Here is an 18,847-nt window from a genome sequence, read left to right on the forward strand (position 1 = left end):
TAGAAGAAAGTATTCTTGTGTTGAGGGAGTACTTGAGTGGAGGCCTAATGTCCTTCTGCTACCTTAATACTAAACCTATAAATGTAGGCTCATAGATCTATTTCCCCATCCTCACATAAATATATTCATACAATGCCTTCTTTAGATTAGATTAGACAGTTAAACAATATATCCATGAAAACATTATCTGACTTTAGGTCTAAAGAAGAACCTTAGAATAATCTCTACTGTAAGCATACTTAAAGACTTGCTGGGGAAATGTCCTGCCAATTCTATTTTGATTAGAGTATAGCAGAGTAAACACATTTGGGCTCATTTTACTATGCCATGCAGGGTAGCTCTGAGCGAGATTCCACTGAATGGCGCCCAAGAGCAACTGCAGAAACAACAACAGTTTTCAAATTATGTTTATTAGCAAAATGATCAAAAGCAGTCATTTACTTCTAACAATACACGAGCGACTGAAGAATGAGGGTATGGCAGGAGAGGGAGACCTGGTCCAGTTGTCACTTGTCTCTTCTCTCTTTATGGGCCGCTCTGAGCCATTTTTGGAACATGATTTCTCAGAGCGTCTCCTAGACTCCACCTCAGAATATGAAGTTTGTGTTGTTAAATACCAGAAACTAAAGAAGTTTCTTTCTTCAATTCTGGCAACTACTCTTTCTCTGAAAGATCAGTCCTTTTACACCTATGTTCCCTTCTGTTCTACCTTTACCTCAATGCCCGTATTTCTAGAACCTTCACTAACATGCCTACTTTTCTCTTCTCGGTCTGTCAGAGCATCCTTCTCAACGCTCTGCCCAGAGATCATTTCATTCTGCCTCTCCCTTGTCATTTTGTGGTTGGAGAAGGTGAAGTCCACCTGTGTGTTTCTGAACAGAACACGTTTTTTATTCTGCATTATGACCAGGAGCAGATTTATTAGATTAAGCAGTTTTCATCTTTTGAGGACTATTTTCTTGGGTTTGCAGTAAAACATGAAAACACAAAAAGCCAGGAAAACAGACACAAGAAACTATTAGACAATCTTTGGATCATTAGCTGGGGAGATCATGTTTGTAGTCTTACAGAAAGCCTAGGAATCCTCATTGCCATCAAGTTGATTCCACTCATATCCATCTTACCGGATAGAGGAGACCTACCCCTGTAGGTTTTAGAGACTCCCAGGGGTACAAAGCCTAGTCTTCTTCACTCAAACTGGCTGCTGGTTTTGTACTGCTGGATTTTTGTGAGGAGCTTAACTTGTAACCACGGTTGTCAATTATTTTGTTGCATAATTAGCGTTAATTCTTCTGTTATCAGGCATTTTCAGAAGGACCATCGGAGTTCCACAAATATCGGAAATGCCTTATCCCTGCAGATTCTGTGCTGAATTGCTCATGCAGTGCCACTCTCCTCCATGGACCCTCGCCTCTACATTTGCCTCTGGTGCTTCCTAGCCGTACTCTTCATGGAGGGGATCAACGAGACTGCGGTGAGAGAGTTTGTCTTCCTGGGCTTCTCGTCACTGGCTGAGTTGCAGCGGCTGCTTTTCGTTGTCTTCCTGCTCCTCTACCTCTTTACCCTGGGCACCAATGCCCTCATCATTTCCACCATCGTGCTCGACAGGGCCCTCCACACCCCCATGTACTTCTTCCTCGCGGTCCTCTCCTGCTCTGAGACCTGCTACACTTTTGTCATTGTACCCAAGATGCTGGTTGACCTGCTGGCCCAGAGGAAGACCATCTCCTTCCTGGGCTGTGCCATCCAGATGTTTACTTTCCTCTTCCTTGGCTGCTCTCACTCCTTCCTGCTGGCAGCCATGGGCTATGATCGCTATGTGGCCATCTGTAACCCACTGCGCTACACAGTGGTCATGGGGCACGGGGTGTGTGTGGGACTAGTGGGTGTTGCCTGTGCCTGTGGCTTCACTGTCTCCTTGGTCACAACATCCCTGGTGTTTCACCTGCCTTTCCATTCCTCCAACCAACTGCATCACTTCTTCTGCGACATCTCCCCGGTTCTCAAGCTGGCATCTCACCGCTCCCGACTGAGTCAGATAGTCATCTTCCTGCTTGGCGTGTTTGTCCTGGTTATTCCACTGCTACTCATCCTGGTCTCATACATTCGCATCATTTCTGCCATTCTGAAAATCCCGTCCTCTGTGGGAAGATATAAGGCCTTCTCTACCTGTGCCTCCCATCTCATTGTGGTCATTGTTCACTATGGCTGTGCCTCTTTCATCTACTTAAGACCCAAGTCCAATTACTCTTCAAGCCAAGACACTCTGATCTCTGTTTCTTATACCATCTTCACTCCAGTCTTCAATCCAATGATTTACAGTCTAAGAAACAAGGAATTCAAATCAGCACTTCGACGAACAATTGGCCAGACATCATTTCCTGTTAATTAAAGAGCCAATTGTGACTACTCAGTTAACTGCCTATTCTGTGCCTAGAAAAATGTGGACATTTACAAACTTTCTCATGTACGTTTTCAACTGCACTGCAACACAAGGCCATTTTTGCATAAGTATGATAAGGCTCAAAGAAGACACTTTGCCTTTGTACTTTTGTTAGCACTTTCTCTGACTTGGCTCTGTAGATGTGAGAAGGGATTGCTCAGTTTCTGAAACAGATTTCATTAGCGCTTGGTGCTTTACATGTTGGTTTTTCAAAAACTAATAAGTCATATGACAGCATATATTTACTCAAGTTGGCTAGTTGCACGGAACAGAAACAGGAAACCTATATATCTTTCCCTTTCTATTTTCAGTTCTCCTTTTCCTGAAAACAGCAGGAAACTGTGGCCCCACCCATTCTATAACAAATCTTGGTGTGCTATATTCACCCTTTCCAACTGTGTTTTAAAATAGTTTTGACCATCTGCCTTTACTTACTTTTGTGCTATTCTAGCTTTGGCTAAGATAATAACCTCTTTCCTCTTGTCTCCTTTGTATATAATTATCTTCCGTACCATGGTATGAGTCATCTTTAAGGTACTAGCAAAATCTCATGTAACTCTAAGCAAAAGGAATTGAGTAAATATCGATGGGGTAGAAATCTAGAATTCTGGAAAGGTTAAAAAAAATCTATAGGAAAACCATTCAGTGACTCTCTTTGCTCTCTAGGGTCAATCCCAGAATACCTGGCTAGCAGACAATTAATCATATAGCCTCTGACTGCCTACCCTCCATTCCCCATATGACCTTGGCTGTGCACCCTGAGGAAGTCTCTGGGTGGTACAGATCATATAACTGCTAACAGAAAGGTTGGCAGTTTGAGTCTTTCTCAGACTGCCTCAAGCATACCTCAGAGCTAGATGTGGTGATCTACTCTTGAAAAAGCAGCCATTGAAAATCTTGTGGAGAACAGTCCTTTTTTTGCCTGCCTGGGTTGGAATAGATGCCACTTCAGCTGGTGACTGGTGCACTGTGACTATCAGTTATTTGCAGTATCCACCATATTTTCTTCACGTGCAATTTGTTCTCTTTTATGAGTTCTTTTCTTTATTTAACTTATATATTTCTAGTCGTATTTTAAGATGATCTCAGCCATCACTTTCTCACCAAAACCTCCCTTGATTTTTTGTTTCATTTTACTTGTGAGATTAGTTTCTATTTTCTTTGTTTACTTATTGCATTTTGCCCTATCTTTATTATATTTCTTATTATTTCAGCATATTTTTCCATTATTTAATATGTGCCAGAGACTACTTCATTTAATGGAAATCAAGGTTGAATTAAGTGTGCATGCTCTCAAATTTTATAAACTTTTGACTTGGCTTTAAAAAGTCCCAATAAACACATAAACTCAAGGAAGAAACTTTACCAAAGGTCAGAGTACGGGCTACAGGAAAAAGAGATTTGGAGAAGAAATGCTAAAAGATACCAAATTTTAACTAGATGTTGCAAGTCTGTCTCCTTGAAGAATTGACATTTAAGCTGAAAACTGAAGGATGGATAAGTCATCAGGTAAAGGAGACTGTGGAGAGAGAAGGGATCATTTGAGATAGAAGAAGCCAAATGCAAAAATCCTTGAAGCAGAAAGAAGTTGGATGAATTGGAGGTAAGCAAAGAGAGCTAGGCTGACCGTTATTCAGGAAGTATTCCTCCTAGAGTTCTAGTTCGTACATGCCTGGGTTCACTCCAAACAAAACACGTTTAAACATGTACTGTGATCCATGGCAGACTACATGAAGTTCTCTCAGGAATAGACTTAGTCTTCTTAGGGTGCCTTCTAAAAAAGAGGTCCTTCAAAAAAGCCATCAGAGCAGGGGCGTCTGCGGGGCTGTGCTAGGTTAGTGAAAGTCAAGGCAGAGAGCTCAGCTTAGGTAGTAACTGCGACTGTTAGTTTTTGAGGGAGAGGATTTTAAAGAGTGTAATTTTGATAGATTTTCTCAAAGGGCACAGAAATCCTGGGGTCTAATTGGGAATAAAGTTTAAGAAAATTGAAAACGACATTAGTGAGTAAAAGGTCAAATTGAACAAGGAAGATTTTTCATTATGCCAATTGATCTGCTCAGAATTCAAGGGTAGCAAGGGACATCCTATGAACACCTGGTGGAGTAACATTTCTCTATTCACTTGACACCCTTACTCCCTTACATTTTTGTTGGTGTGCAAATTAAAAAAACTTTTAAAGACAACACAACCTGTGTCTTTCAAAGATGCCCAAAGTGCCATTTGGATGTGTAACTCAAGGAGCACAGAAATTTCTGGAGTAGAATTAGAGAGATGGGAACACCAACCTCAGTGGTGTATAGATCAAAGATGGAAGATTGAGAAACTTTCTGTTTTGTTCAATAAAGGTTTCTATGATTTTTTGCAATAACTTTTGACTTACTCTCATACAACTGTTTCTCAATCCCCCTTAACTCTTTGTCTCCATGTATAATGACTATTAACTTTCTATAAACATGGGTTTTGTATTCATTGCCCTGGTAGCATAGTGGTTATGCATTGGGTTGCAAATCACAAGGTCAGCAGTTTGAAACCACCAGCCACTCTGCAGGAGAAAGATGAGGCTTTCTACTCCTATAAAGAGTTACCTCTGGCAGTTCTACTCTGGCCTATTGGGTCATTAAGAGTAAGAATTAACTCAATAGCAGTGAGTTTGATTTGAATTTTGAAGCAACCTTGTCCACCCTGTTCCTTGTTTGGTAACTGACATGAAACAGATAACATGTTTGTCTTATTAATGACCTTGTCTGTAATTGGAAAGCAGTTATATAGGGAATTTGCTTTCTAACTCATTATCTGTGTTTTCAATGAACTATCTGGCCCACATCTCTAGAAAGAAAGTTCTAATCATCTGATAATCAAAGCCTCGTCATTTCTCCTTGGTATTGCCGTAAAAACCTCAAGTTTGATTGTCCCCTGTCCATTTTTCACATTACTGCCAGGGTGATCTAAATTATTAGAACAGTGTTTTGCATATGGTGGACACTATTTAAACATTGACTATCATTTTCATTAACATCATCTTCCTCCTGAAACTTAAATTTCATCAGATCATGCCCTATATTAAAAAATAATAGATTTGTTGAGTTATGGTGTTGGTAAAAAATATTGAAATTATCGTGGTCTGCTAGAAGAGCAAAGGAATTCATCTTGGAAGAAAAGCAGCCAGAATGTTCCTGAGAACGGAGGTTGCTGAGATTTCACATGCATCCTGTATTTTGGCTCTGTGATTAGGAGAGCCCAATCCCTGGAAAAGGATATCGTGCTTGGTAAATTAGAGGAAGTAGATTGATACAGTGGCTGCAACAATGGGCTCAAACATCATAAACAGGTGAGGATGATGCAGGCCCAGGTAGTGTCTTGTTTTATTATCCGTGGGGCTGCTAGGAGTCAAGACCTGAAGAAACCTACTGACCAAATGCATAGAGTGGTCGTTTGTGTTGTTGACAGAGATATTTGCTATGAACAAGTCATTGGTCTTCCAAAATTCTGCCATGCAATCTCCAACGTCATTTCTATCATTAAGACCATATTTTCCAACTACTGTTCCTTCCTCTTTGCTTTCAACGTTTACCTTTCAATATCCAGTAATTATCAACGCATCTTGATTGCATATTTTAACAACTTCAGTCTGAAGACATTGGTAGAATTCTTCAGTATCCCTATCACTGGCTTTGGTGGTTGGTACATACATTTGAATAATAATTATATTGATTGGACTTCCCTGAAACAGATAGATATAATCCTATCACAGGCAATATTTTACTTCAAGGTAGACCTGTAAATATCCTTTTGGACAATGAATGCAACACTGTTCATCTTAATTGTGTCATTCCCAGAACAGTGGCCCATATAATCTCCCAATTTAAAATGCCCAATAGCAGTCCATTTCATATGAGTAACACCTAGGATATTTATCTTTATTCATTCCACATCATTTTTGACAAGGTCAATTTTTCCTAGGTTCGTACTTGGTACATTCCAAGCTCCAATTGTGATTAGGTATTTGTAGTGGCCTATCATACTTTGACTTGAGTCCCATCAGCAAGTGAAGACCCCCAAACTGCATACTCGCAGGCATAAATTACTCCATTTGCAGCACCGTGGTGACTACTGTGAGAGAGCAGCTCCTTACCCATCACACTTCTAGACCCCTCTTCTGGCGCTATCTGTGACAATGCTCTACTTCCATTCACCAGGCCTTCAGTCGCTGACAATGATCTCAAGCTCTGCATAAGGCTTGTAGGGGCTACTTCCTATGAAGTGGGCAGCTGATTCCTGCTTTGTAGTCTGTTTTTAGTCCAGAAGCTCTGCCAAAATGTGTTCACAGTGGGTGGCCCTTCTGGCATTTGAAATATCAGTTGTTGGAGATAAACAGATTTTTCCCCAGCTTTGTCTCACCCAAAGATATGGCAAACCTAAGAGGCTGTTTTCCAGCCCATGGTGGGAGGTCAAATGCTTAGAGACATTCTCCCTGAAGTCATTCAGCCATCCAGAGCAATCAGACTACTGCCTGGTCCACTGTAGGTAAGGTTGAGACCCTATTGATAAGATAGTGATTGTTCCTCTGGAGAGCTTAGAACAGGACAAACCTGTTCATTGACATCCAAAGTTAGGCCGCCATCCTGAATCTAGGATCATCCCATCTTACCACATGCATACCCCCAATCCCTCCCTTTCCCATTGAGCGTATACTTTAGATTTACCCCTGATTATTGTATTACTATAGTACAGCCCCTTCCTCTGACATATGTCTTTTCCTGTAATCAGGGGCCTTGCATGTCCCCCAAAGATATATAAACCTTGGTTAGAAATGAATCGCTCTCTCTCCTGCCATTGCCACCTTCCACATCGCCAGGTGGACCAACAAGCACGGCTGAGATGAGCATGCTACCATGAAATGTGTCTGACTCCTTCATTTTACTTTCTCTCTTATTCTCTATGACTTTACTGTCATCTTTACATATTATCACTGTACAATTGTGCCTGCTGGGCCTGTGATGATTTGTTAGGAGCTGGATAACATAACAGCAGCACACAAGTCACCATAGTAAGACAAACTGACAGACAAGTGTTGTTACCCCAGATGGAATACACAGAAATCAAATGGACTGTATCTGTGGGAAGAGACAATGGAGAAACTCAGTATCAGTAGCTAGAACCAGGCCTGGGCCAGTTGGTGGCACAGACTATTAATCGCTCATATATAAGAAGAAAATTAAAAGAAGTCCTGAGAGCAAAAATATGACCTTGAGTATATCCCACCTGAATTTTGGTGATTTGTCAAGAATAGATTGGCTGCACTGGACACTAATGATAGAAGGCCTGATGAGCTGTGGGAGGACATTAAGACCATCACCCCTGAAGAAAGCAAAAGGTCATGAAATTGTACAATACTTCTTGGATGATTGAATTATTGCATTGTATGACATGTGGATGATGTGCCAATAAAACTGTTTTTAAAACTCATTAGAAAGGCAGGAAAGAAAGAAAGGATCAAAATGGATGTCTGAAGAGACTCAAACTTGCCTTTACGGAAAATGGGAAAAATGATTAAATCAAAGAACCAAAAAGAACATTTCAAAGGGCAGTCTGAGAAGGGAAGACAAATGTTATAGTGAAATGTGCAAAGACCTACAATTAGAAACCAAAAAAGGAAGAGCATGCTCAGCATATCTGAAACTGAAAGACTTCAAGGAAAAAATGCAAGCCTGAAGTTGCAATATCTTTAATTCTATGGACCAAATGTTGAACAATGCAGGAAACATCAGAAGATGATGAAAAGTATATACAGAGTCACGGTACCAAACTGAACAAACGGACAGGGCACCATTTCAGGAGGTAGCATATGAGCAAGAACCAATAGAGCTGAAGGAAGTTCAAGCTGCATGGAAAGCATTAGTGCAAATGAGGCTCCAGGAATTGATGAAATACCAATTGAAATATTTCAGCAGACTGATGAAGCACTAGACGCACTTACTCATCTATGCCAGGAACTTTGAAGACAGCTGTTTGGCCAACTGACAAGAAAAGATCCATATTTCAAAGAAAGGCGATCCATGTCAACGAAAGGATCCAACAGAATGCTCAAGCTATAGACAAATATCACAATGCAAGTAACATTTTTCCGAAGACCATCCAACAGTCGTTGCAGTGATATATTGACAGAGAGCTGCCAGAGTGTCAGCCTAGATTTAGAAGCCAGAAAGATGTTGACTTGTGTTTTATTGACTATGCCAAAGCATTTAACTGTGTGGATCAGAGCAAACTATGCAGAGCCCTGCGTTTACTGCGATCTCTAGAACACTCCCTTGTGCCATGTTCAACTTGGTCTAAATCCATGTGCATGGATTAAGAAACAATTGTGTCGATAGAGGGAATACCGTATCGTGTAAAATCAGTAAAGATGTACGTCAGGGTTGTATCCCTTCACCATACTCATTTAATCAATATGCTGACCAGAGAAGGTGGATTATATGAACAAGAATGTGCCACCAGATTGGAGAACGGCTTATTAACAAGTTGAGATAAGCAGATGGAGCAAACTTGCTTGCTCAAAGTGAGGAGGATTTGAAGCACTTGCTGATGAACATCAAGGACTGCAACCTTCAGTGTGGATTACAACTCAATGTAAAGAAAGAAGACCAACATCCTCACAACAGGAACAAGCTGTAACGACATGCTAAATGGAGAAAAAGTGGAGTTGTCAAGATTTTTCCTCACTGGCATCCACAATCAATTCTCATGGAAACAGCAGTTAACAGATCAAAAGAAGCATTGTCCTCTTTGGAGTATTGAAAAGCCAGGAATTTACTTTGAGGTTTAAGATGTGCTTGACCTAAGCCATGGTATTTTCTTCTTCTTCTTTTTTTTAATATAATTTTATTGAGGGCTCTCACAGCTCTTTTAACAATGCATCCATCAATTGTATCAATCACATTTGTGCATATGTTGTGATCATAATTTTTACATCATTTTACTGGGGGCCCATACAGCTCTTATCACAAACCATCCATCCATCCATTGTGTCAAGCACATTTGTACATTTGTTGCCATCATCATTCTCAAAACATTTGAGTTCTATTTAAACCCTTGTTATCAGCTCCTCATTTCCCCCCTCCCTCCCCGCTCCCTCCTCCCTCATGAACCTTTGATGCTTTATAAATTGTTATTATTTTGTCATGTCTTACACTGTCTGACAACTCCCATCATCACTTTCCTGTTGTCTGTCCCACAGGGAGGGGGTTATATGCAGATCCTCGTAATCGATTCCCCTTTCTACCCCACCTTCCCAGTACCACCACTGTCACCACTGATCCTATAGGGTTCACCTATCCTGGATTCCCTGTGTTTCTAGTTCCTATCTGTACCTGTGTACATCCTCTGGTCTAGCCAGATTTGTAAGGTAGAATTGGGATCATGAGAGTGGGGGAGAGGAAGCATTTAAGAACTAGAAGAAAGTTGTATGCTCCATCGTTGTCACACTGCACCCTGACTGCCTCATCTCCTCCCCACGACCCATCCATCTTTAAGGGGCTGTCCAGTTGCCTACCGATGGGCTTTGGGAACCCACTTCACCCTCCCCCTCATTCACAATCATATGATTTTTTGTTCTTTGATGCCTGATACCTGATCCCATCAGCACATTATGATCACACAGGCTGGTGTTCTTCTTCCATGTGGGTTTTGTTGCTTCTCAGCTAGTTGGTCACTTGTTTACCTTCAAGCTTTGAAGATCCAAGATGCTATATCTTTTGATAGCTGGACACCAGAAGCTTTCCTCACCACATTTTCTTAGGCATCGGCTTTGTCTTCAGTTATTATGTTAGAAAGGTGAGCATCATGGAATGCCAGATTAATAGAATAAAGTGTTCTTGCATTGAGGGAGTACTTGAGTGGAGGTCCCATGCCCATATGCTACCTTAATACTAAACCTATACATATATGCACATACATCTATTTCCCCATCATCATATATAAATGCATTTACATATGTACATGTCTATATTTAGACCTCTATAAATGCCCTTTGCCTTCTAGTTCTTTCCTCTATTTCCTTTTACTTTTCTCCTGTCCCACTATTATGCTCAGCCTTCATTTAGGTTTTAGTAATTCCTTTCTGTTACATTGCTCTTGATCAAGCCCTGCCAGGCCTCTTAAACCCTCCTCGCCACTGATTTTGGATCACTTATTTTTCCCTTGTCCTTGGGTTTGTTAATGCCACTTCCTTTCCCGCACCTTGATTTGTTCTCTTCTCATAACTGCTTCTTGTTTAGTGTACAGGTTCCATATGTGTACGTGTGGAATTCCTAGTCTTTTCCAGGCTGTCCATTGTTTGTTATGGCCCACACAAGCAAATGCGTTTGCATAATCAATGAAACACAGCACTCATCTTTCTGATATGCTCTGATTTCAACCTAGAACTATGTGACATCAGCAATGATATCCCTTGTTCCTTGTCCTTTTCTAAATTTGACTCTATTTCTGGCAGATCCTTGTCAATGTACTGCTACAACCTTGGTGGAATAATCTTCAGCAAAAATTTACTTGCTTGTGATAGCAGTGATATTCTCTATAATGAGGGCATTTTGGTGAGTAACCTTTCTTTGGAATGGGTACAGATATCGATTTATTCATTCTTCTTAAAATAAAAAATTCATTTTACTAGGTTTATTACAGCTCTCATAACAATCAATTCTATCAATCACATTTGTGCATATGTTGCCGTCATCATTTTCAGAGCATTTTCTTTCTACTTGAGCCCTTGGTATAAGCTCATCTTTTCACCCTCCCACCCTCATGAATACTTGATAAATTATAAATTATTATTATTTTCATATCTTACACCATCTACTGTCTCCCTTCACCCATGTTTCTGTGGTTTGTCCCTCTTGGTGTATAGGGGTGTTATACATAATCATTGTGATAGGTTCCACATTTCTCCCCGTTCTCCCCTCACCTGCCCCCCTACCCTCATGGAATCACCGCTCCCATTACTATTCCTGAGGGGGTTATCTGTACTGAATGTCATGTGTTGAGACCTCTCATCTATACCAGGGTACATGCTCTGGTCTAGCCAGATTTGTAAGGTAGAAGTTGGGTCATGATTGTGGAAGAAAGAAGTATTAAAAAACTAGAGGTATGCTGTGTGTTTCATCGGTGCTATACTTCACCCTGGCTGATTCATCCTTTCCTTATGTCCCTTCTGTAAGGTGATGTCCAATTGTCTATAGATGAGCTTTGGGTCTCCACTCCAACCCTCCTCGTTTGCATTGCAGACGTGCTTAGAAAACACAACTCATCAATTTGCTGCCTACAAAAAAACATATCTCAAGCTCAAAGACAAAAATAGCCATGAGAATAAAGGGATGGAGAAAAATATACCAAGAAAATGGCAATTAAAAAAAAAACAGGGCTTGTAATCCTAATCTGAAAAAATTAATCTCAAGATGCCAGTCATAACAAGAGATAAGGAGGGATACTATGTAACACTCAAGGGATCAGTAGACCAAAAACCAATGAGCATAATAAATATATAGGTGTCCACTGAAAATCCCGTGAAAAAGTTGAGTTTTCAAGATTTTTCCTCACTGGCATCCACAGTCAATTCTCATGGAAGAAGCAGTCAAAAGATCAAAAGAGGAATTGCCCTTTTTAGAGTATTGAAAAGCCAGGAATTCACTTTGAGGTTTATGTGCCTGACCTAAGCCATGGCATTCTCAATTGCCTCATATGCATGTGAAAGTTGGATTTTGAATAAGTAGGGCTGAAAAAAAATGATGCATTTGTATTGTGGCGCTGGTAAAGAATATAAAAAGCACCATTGACTGCTAAAAGGACCAGCAGACCTATCTTGGAAGAAGTATGGCTAGCATGCTCTTTAGAGGTGAGGAGGGTGAGAGTTTGTCATGCTCACTTTGGACAGGTTGTCAGGAGGGACCCTGAAGAAGACCGTCCTGCTTGCTAAAGGAGAGGGGCAGCGAAAGAAAGGAAGGTGGCCCCTGAGGAAAGTGGCTGCAAAAAAGGGATCAAGAACAGGAACAATTGTAAGGAAGGGCAGGACAGAGCATTGTTTTGTTTTGTTGTGCATAGGGCTGCTATGTTTACTTAATGCACCTAACAACAAGAACCCACAACACAGCAACGGCAGATAGATTGACTTTGGTAAATGGTGACATGTTTCATCCTCCTGTTCTTGATGTATATTATTTTTTATTGTATTGAAATATAGGTAGAGTTTAGCACTTATTGAACCTAGTCCACATTTTATTGTAGAAATTATATGCTCTTGGAAGGAATTGACAGATAAATGCTTTCTTTTTTTTTCTCAAATAATTTTTTGGGAGCCCTTACAGACATCATAACATTTCATAGTTCAGTTGTATCAATATGTATCGTAGAATTGCTACCACAATCAATTTCAGAACTTTTCTTTCTTGTTGCACTCCTTAATAGCAGCTCCCTTTTATGCTGCACCCAACCTCCCCAGGAAACCTTATTTATTTATTTTTGCCTTATAGCATCCACTATCATCTTTCATATACAATTCTGTTGTTCACTCCCCTTGACTGGGGTTATATAGTTACCCATGCTATCAGCTCTCCCAACCCCTTCCTGTACCCTAAGGGGCGGGCAGTTCGATCACCCTGCTGCCATTGGCTGAGGATGTCCTCAGAAAGTGACTCAGCTCAGTATCCACAACCAAGAGGGGACAGGAGCTCTGCACTGGATCTCTGGCCTGCCCCAGATCTCCAGCCTTCTTGCAGGCCTCTGGCCTGCTCCAGATCTCCTTCCTGCTTTGCATCTCTGGTCTGCTTCACAACTCCAGCCTGCTCCAGACTCCCAGCCTGCTTTGGATCTCCAGCTACCAGCTACAATCCCTCAACTTTCTGATCTTCAGTTCTGCACTCTTTGCCATCTTGCATCTGTCATCACAAACACACTGACGCTCACCTCCATACTTCCTTATTTAGATAGAAGACTAACCCTGCTTGTGACTGAGCACAAGGTGGATAGATCACCCAGCAGCTGCAGGTGCTTGTGCTAAGCAGGTGCCCCCGGCCAGATGAATGCTTTCTTTTGGCCCTCCTTGTACCTGACTATTCCTTGCTATTTTCCTATCACCAAATTTTCTCTTTGCTGCCATCTCTGCTGGTTTTATAAGCACCTGTACAAGTCTTTTGTCCAATAATTTCTCAACACTCCTCCTCTTGACATAGAGGGTGGAGTTCAAAACTGGAAAGGCAGACCTTCCTTCCACCGAAGGGTGAAAAAGTAGGGATGGCAGGATGGGGCTTTAGGAGGAAGAAGAGCTCCTGGATCTTTTCTGCTGATTGTTGACTCCACAGCCTCCAGATTCCTAATGTATCACTTCATTGGTGCATCTTAAATAGGAAACCAACTAATTCCTTGAGTTTATCTCATGGTTCATCTATTTGGAAAGAGAATCTTCAGGTCCATTTCCCTCTTGAATCATAATTGCTAATTGTAGGGAGATAGGTTCTATGTTAGGATCATTGTGGTAATGGCTCCCTGGGGTGCTGGGTAGCAAAATTACAAAGCAAGGCATCAAAGAAGATAATGCTGACAGCCACAGGAAAGCATATTAGGTGAACTCGTTAGGGTCATGGTTGTGTTGGGCTGTGCAGCAGAGGCATGATGGTTGCTGTTTTAGGGAGTGCGATGGTAAGTCTTGTGTTACTGGTTCAAAACAAAGGAAGAGAATGGAAGGAAGCCCCTGACATACTTGGGTGGTGATACTTATGGAAAATTTCTTGGGTATTTCTGTTAATCCTTAAATTATGTGTCTGTGAGCTTGTTTGAACTTCACTCCTAGATTCAAAGATAGGACAATACATTCAGCTCTACCCTAGAACTCACAGTCTGGGAATGATGAAACTCGTTTATTTTGGGAACTTGTTTATGGAATGGCTTTAAAATTACTCATTATGTTATCGAAATTCTAGAGCACATTTATGTCATCTCATTTTTGAGAAGTCGCCATGACACTTATCTTGCATTGAATTTACAAAAAGTATTTCTCTAACTTTTTTGCTTATTATAAGTACCTTGGCCAGCTACCTAGCAAATGAAAAATAAAAATAAATCTAAACTTGCTGCCACTAAGTCGATTCTAACTCATCTATCCACAAATAGTTTCACTGATTGATAGTCATGTTAATTTGTTTCATCATTGATTTGCACACATAGGTCTTTAATATCTACTCTTTGCTAGGAAGTCTGATGCTGGCAGAGGTTACAGAGATATTTGGTGCCTGACAAATAACTTCTGTTAAATGAACACCATCATGGTCTCAGCCTTTTCAGAGAGAATGATAACAGGTCATTATCTATACTGTGAACAGGATCCCTGGCGGTGTAGTGGGTTATATATATTGGGCTGCTAACTACAAGGCCAGCAGTTCAAAACCACCAGTTGCTCCAAGGGAGAAGAGGAAGCTTCCTAATCTCATGAACAGTTATAGTCTTGGAAACAGGTCAGTTCTACCCTGGTCTAAGGGTTGCTAAGAGTTAGACTCTGTTCAATGGTAGTGAATTTGAGAGTGTATCTATAATGTAAGACCTTTGAAAATGAAAGTGTTATAAGATCGGGAATCTGTTTAGTTCGCTGATGCAATCTAAGCACTAATAGAGTGACTGGGATGATGTACATGCTCAGTAAATATATATTGCTTTGAAAAAATTGCTATAAAAATCTGACTTGAGAGTGAATTATTTTTTTTGTCCTGAGATATCTGTTTAAACATAAGCAAAGGTATTACTTTGTTATGACTCAGCTCACTATATATTCAAGACTGCATGAAATTTCATATAATTAAAATATTGCTATAAAATTTAGGACCTGAGATGAATTTGGATTATATTAAGAAATTGATTATCGAAAACATTTATATTGTTCTCTAAAGAATTTGGAAGTGTATAAAATATTGAGTAAAAAAATACTTGGTTAGTTGTAATTGAATATTTTATTAGTCTGGTCCCAGGTTTCCCACCTCTTCCTATTTGAACTGTTCATTTCCCAGGAATGTTGTTTCTAAGTCAATTGGTCATCCCATTTTTATTCATAATTCTACCAGCAAGGCAAAATAAAGATTGCCGATACACACACACACACACACACACACACAATGAAAGAAAACATTACTTTTAAACAAGGGTTACTAATTCTGTGCACTTTCCCTTCATCTACCTTTTTTGGCTTTCAGAACTGCTGATTGTTGACTATTAGATTGATTCTATAACCCAGTGAATGAGCATATAAGTTCAAAATCACTGTCGTAGAATGGTTGATTTGTCTTGAGAGGAAAGGGCTCAGTTAAAAAAGTAAGAGTGTAAGAAATTAATAGCACTAATGCAGTGCATCCTACGTAGCAGGCACATTTCAGGTAGCATGTACATGCACATGTAGTCAATCTTAGCGTGAGTCTTTTGTGTTCAAAGGAGAAAGCCAATGCAGAGAGGCCACCTAACTTCTCCTATTACCTATTGTAACTATTCCTTCTCTATTACCTATCTTAAGTCTAATTCTCTTGGTTTTTATTGACTTCCAAATTTTCCCTATATACATATTTCACTTATATAGCTGTATTTTATCACATAATTATGCATACATTTCTTATTGTAAGATAAACTTTCAACTTCTTACTAGAAAAAATTGAAAGACTGTATTTAAGAGTTGATATATTTGGTGAATTTTTATGCATACATTTATAATCAATTTATAATTCATTAGCATAGATTTTTTAAATCATGTAATCATGTCACCATTGTCTGCTGAATATAAAGAATCTCTCTGTTTAATTTTACCTTTTAGAGTATTTTAAATCAAGTAAAACTGATTTATATGTTTGATGCATTTTATCTCTGATTTTATAGATTGTATGCTTCTACTCATTTCCTACCTTAGAATTAACCTTTTTCCCCATCAGTTTGTAGTATGTAATTTGTTAATATTAACATTCTGATAAATTTGTTTATGGTAATTTTTCTAATATTGTAAATTTCTTAATATTTCTGATTATGTTTTTATTATATGTAAATTTCACTGTACATAGTAAAATTGTTGATGATTTACTGCTTTCTGATTACTTTTTACTATTTTTAAGTTCTTCATTCAGAGGCATAGTTTTTCTAATCCTTTAAATATTTTATGTTTCAGTGACATATCCATAACAATTTATTTTTGGACATTCTGTTTGTTAAAGATTGAAACGGATTGTTTTAGAATTACTTGTTCAGCTATGTGTATGTGTTTGTATGGCATTGGTATCATTTTGTACATGAAGATTTATTCAACTTACTTATGAAACAATGTAAGTGTGGCGTTTTTCTAAAGGAGTAGCTCTGATAATGTTCTCCACATATTCCTTCTAGGGACATGAATCTAGATAACGGGTTTATTTCCATTGAGGTCTACTTTATGAATGGTCACTCTAGAAATTGTTGTCACCCAGGCTTTAAAATTTCCTTCCAAATATTTTGCAAAAAACCCTATTGTGACACTTGAGGAAGTCTTGGGAATGGTCGTTTCCTTTGTCATTTTGTACTAGGTCTGTTTGTGCTTTATCTTATTTTATTTTTTCTGGATTAAATAGTAGCAGTTTCTTATATTTTTCCAAGAACAAATGTATGTGTATATATTCTAGTATTCTGTGTCATATTGATCATTTTCATTGTGCTAGTTAATCCCTTTCACAATAGAAATCTCTCTTGTCTTTTATTATTTCCCAATGTTTTATTTTTATTTTAAAAACTTTGTTGATATGAATATTTAAGGATAAGAACTCTCTTCTGGTACTGCTTTAATCTTCGTTCATATAGAGAGTACAATTGATATTATTTTCATCAATAATAAAGAAAAAGGGGACCACCAGTGCAAGAACTCCACAGATGAAAATAACAAATTCATGTACATTTGTATTGATGCAAGTCCATACATACTTATTTTATTTTGTATTTTTCTTTTGACTCAAAAATTATTTAAAAGTGTCTTTAAGTTGTCAGGTGAAAGAGCCCTTTTACTTTATTAGTCATTGGTAATTTTAGCAATTTTAGTTCAGAGAATATTGTTTACATCATTTCCATATTGTTACATTTTGAAGTCTTATTTGTGACATAAAATGCTATCAGTATTCATACATATTTCATATATTTGTAAATAAAGTCTATGTATTTCTTTATTAGAGTGGAAGTTCATTTTATAGCTACAAAATATACTTCATGGATTTTGAACTTTAAGTCTCCCATTATTAATGTGTCTATCTATTTTTCTTTATATTTTAGTTTCTGTCATATAAAGTTTACACCTGGTTTTTTTGTATATAATTACATCTATTGTCAGTTTTATTGTGAATTATAGCTACTAAATTAAAACTACATTTTGTTATTAATTTAATACTTCTGGTCTCAATTTAAAATTTCCAGATCTAAATATCTCAACTCTTACTTTTAAGATTTGTGTGAAATTGGTATCATTTGCGCATGTCTTTATTTTTGCCTTTCTGTATCAGTTGGCAATAAATGTGTCTCTTCTCTGATGCATAGAGTTAAATGTTGCTTTTAGAGTCTACCTGATGATGTTTGTCCTCAGTGTCTTTGTATAAAAACCAAATTAACCAAGCACACTGTTGTTGAGTTGACTCTGACACAAAGCCTATAGGCAGAGGTGAACTGTTCATAGGGTGTCTAAGGCTGTAAGTCTTTACAGAAGCAGACTGCCACGTGTTTATTTTATGAAACTTCTGGTGGATCCTCACTGCCAGACTTTTAATTAGGAACCTTGTATTTAGCACCGCATCACCAGTGACATAAAACAATATCAGCATTCATAAATATTTCATCTATTTTCAAATAGAATCTATGTATCTAACTTCAAATATCTCAATGGCTTTTTTTAGCTAGATTGAGGTAAACTTTTCATCCCATAAAATCCATCCATTTGGAATGTACAATGAAAAGATATTTAGAAAATAGGTAAAAATACAGGACAACTCAAACTTCCTGCCACCCAGTCTATTCTGACCCACAGTAACCCTATAGGGCAGAGTAGAACTGCCATCGTGGGTATCTGAAACTACAAATCTTTTTTTTTTCTCCTTCTGCTTTTTAATTTTTAAAAAATTTTTAATCATTTTATTAGGGGCTCCATACATACATCAATTGTGCAAAGCACATTTGTACATTCATTGCCCTCAAAATTCTCAAAACATTTCCTCTCCACTTAAGCCCCTGGCATTAGGTCTTCATTTTTCTCCTCCCTCCCTGTTCCCCCCTCCCGCATGAGCCCTTGATAATTCATAAATTATTATTTTGTCATATCTTGCCCTGTCCGACATCTCCCTTCACCCACTTTTCTGTTGTCCGTCCCCCAGGGAGGAGGTCACATAT

General features: G+C 38.8%; 3 protein-coding genes across 5 annotated transcripts in view; all 3 read left to right on the top strand.

Moving 5' to 3' along the window:
- LOC101655085 (olfactory receptor 10K1) overlaps nucleotides 1-2,392 on the top strand; it is a 6,156-nt gene extending 3,764 nt beyond the window's left edge. Inside the window, exon 2 of one of the 2 annotated variants that reach the window (XM_045298446.1) lies at nucleotides 1,303-2,392. In XM_045298446.1, the coding sequence (XP_045154381.1) occupies nucleotides 1,400-2,392 (993 nt within the window). In that variant the 5' untranslated portion in view covers nucleotides 1,303-1,399. The remainder of the gene's footprint in view (nucleotides 1-1,302) is intronic. The other variant, XM_004714726.2, reaches the window with a different exon arrangement.
- LOC101654670 (olfactory receptor 10R2-like) overlaps nucleotides 1-18,847 on the top strand; it is a 93,424-nt gene that overhangs the window by 3,738 nt on the left and 70,839 nt on the right. The window contains exon 1 of one of the 2 annotated variants that reach the window (XM_045298449.1): nucleotides 1,427-1,474. The exons of the other annotated variant lie outside the window; for it this stretch is intronic. The gene's annotated coding sequence lies outside the window, so the exon portion shown is untranslated. Of the gene's footprint in view, nucleotides 1-1,426; nucleotides 1,475-18,847 lie in introns of those variants that run through there. 2 annotated transcript variants of the gene reach the window in all.
- The window catches only part of LOC101654041 (olfactory receptor 10R2), a 7,976-nt gene continuing 3,227 nt past the window's right edge, over nucleotides 14,099-18,847 (top strand). The window contains exon 1 of the mRNA XM_004714786.2: nucleotides 14,099-14,125. Coding sequence (XP_004714843.2) covers nucleotides 14,099-14,125 — 27 coding nt within the window. The remainder of the gene's footprint in view (nucleotides 14,126-18,847) is intronic.

This window comes from Echinops telfairi, unplaced genomic scaffold (genome assembly GCF_000313985.2).
Source record: "Echinops telfairi isolate 266 unplaced genomic scaffold, ASM31398v2 ScPeMD7_7425;HRSCAF=8463, whole genome shotgun sequence".
In the NCBI taxonomy this organism is placed as follows: domain Eukaryota; kingdom Metazoa; phylum Chordata; class Mammalia; order Afrosoricida; family Tenrecidae; genus Echinops; species Echinops telfairi.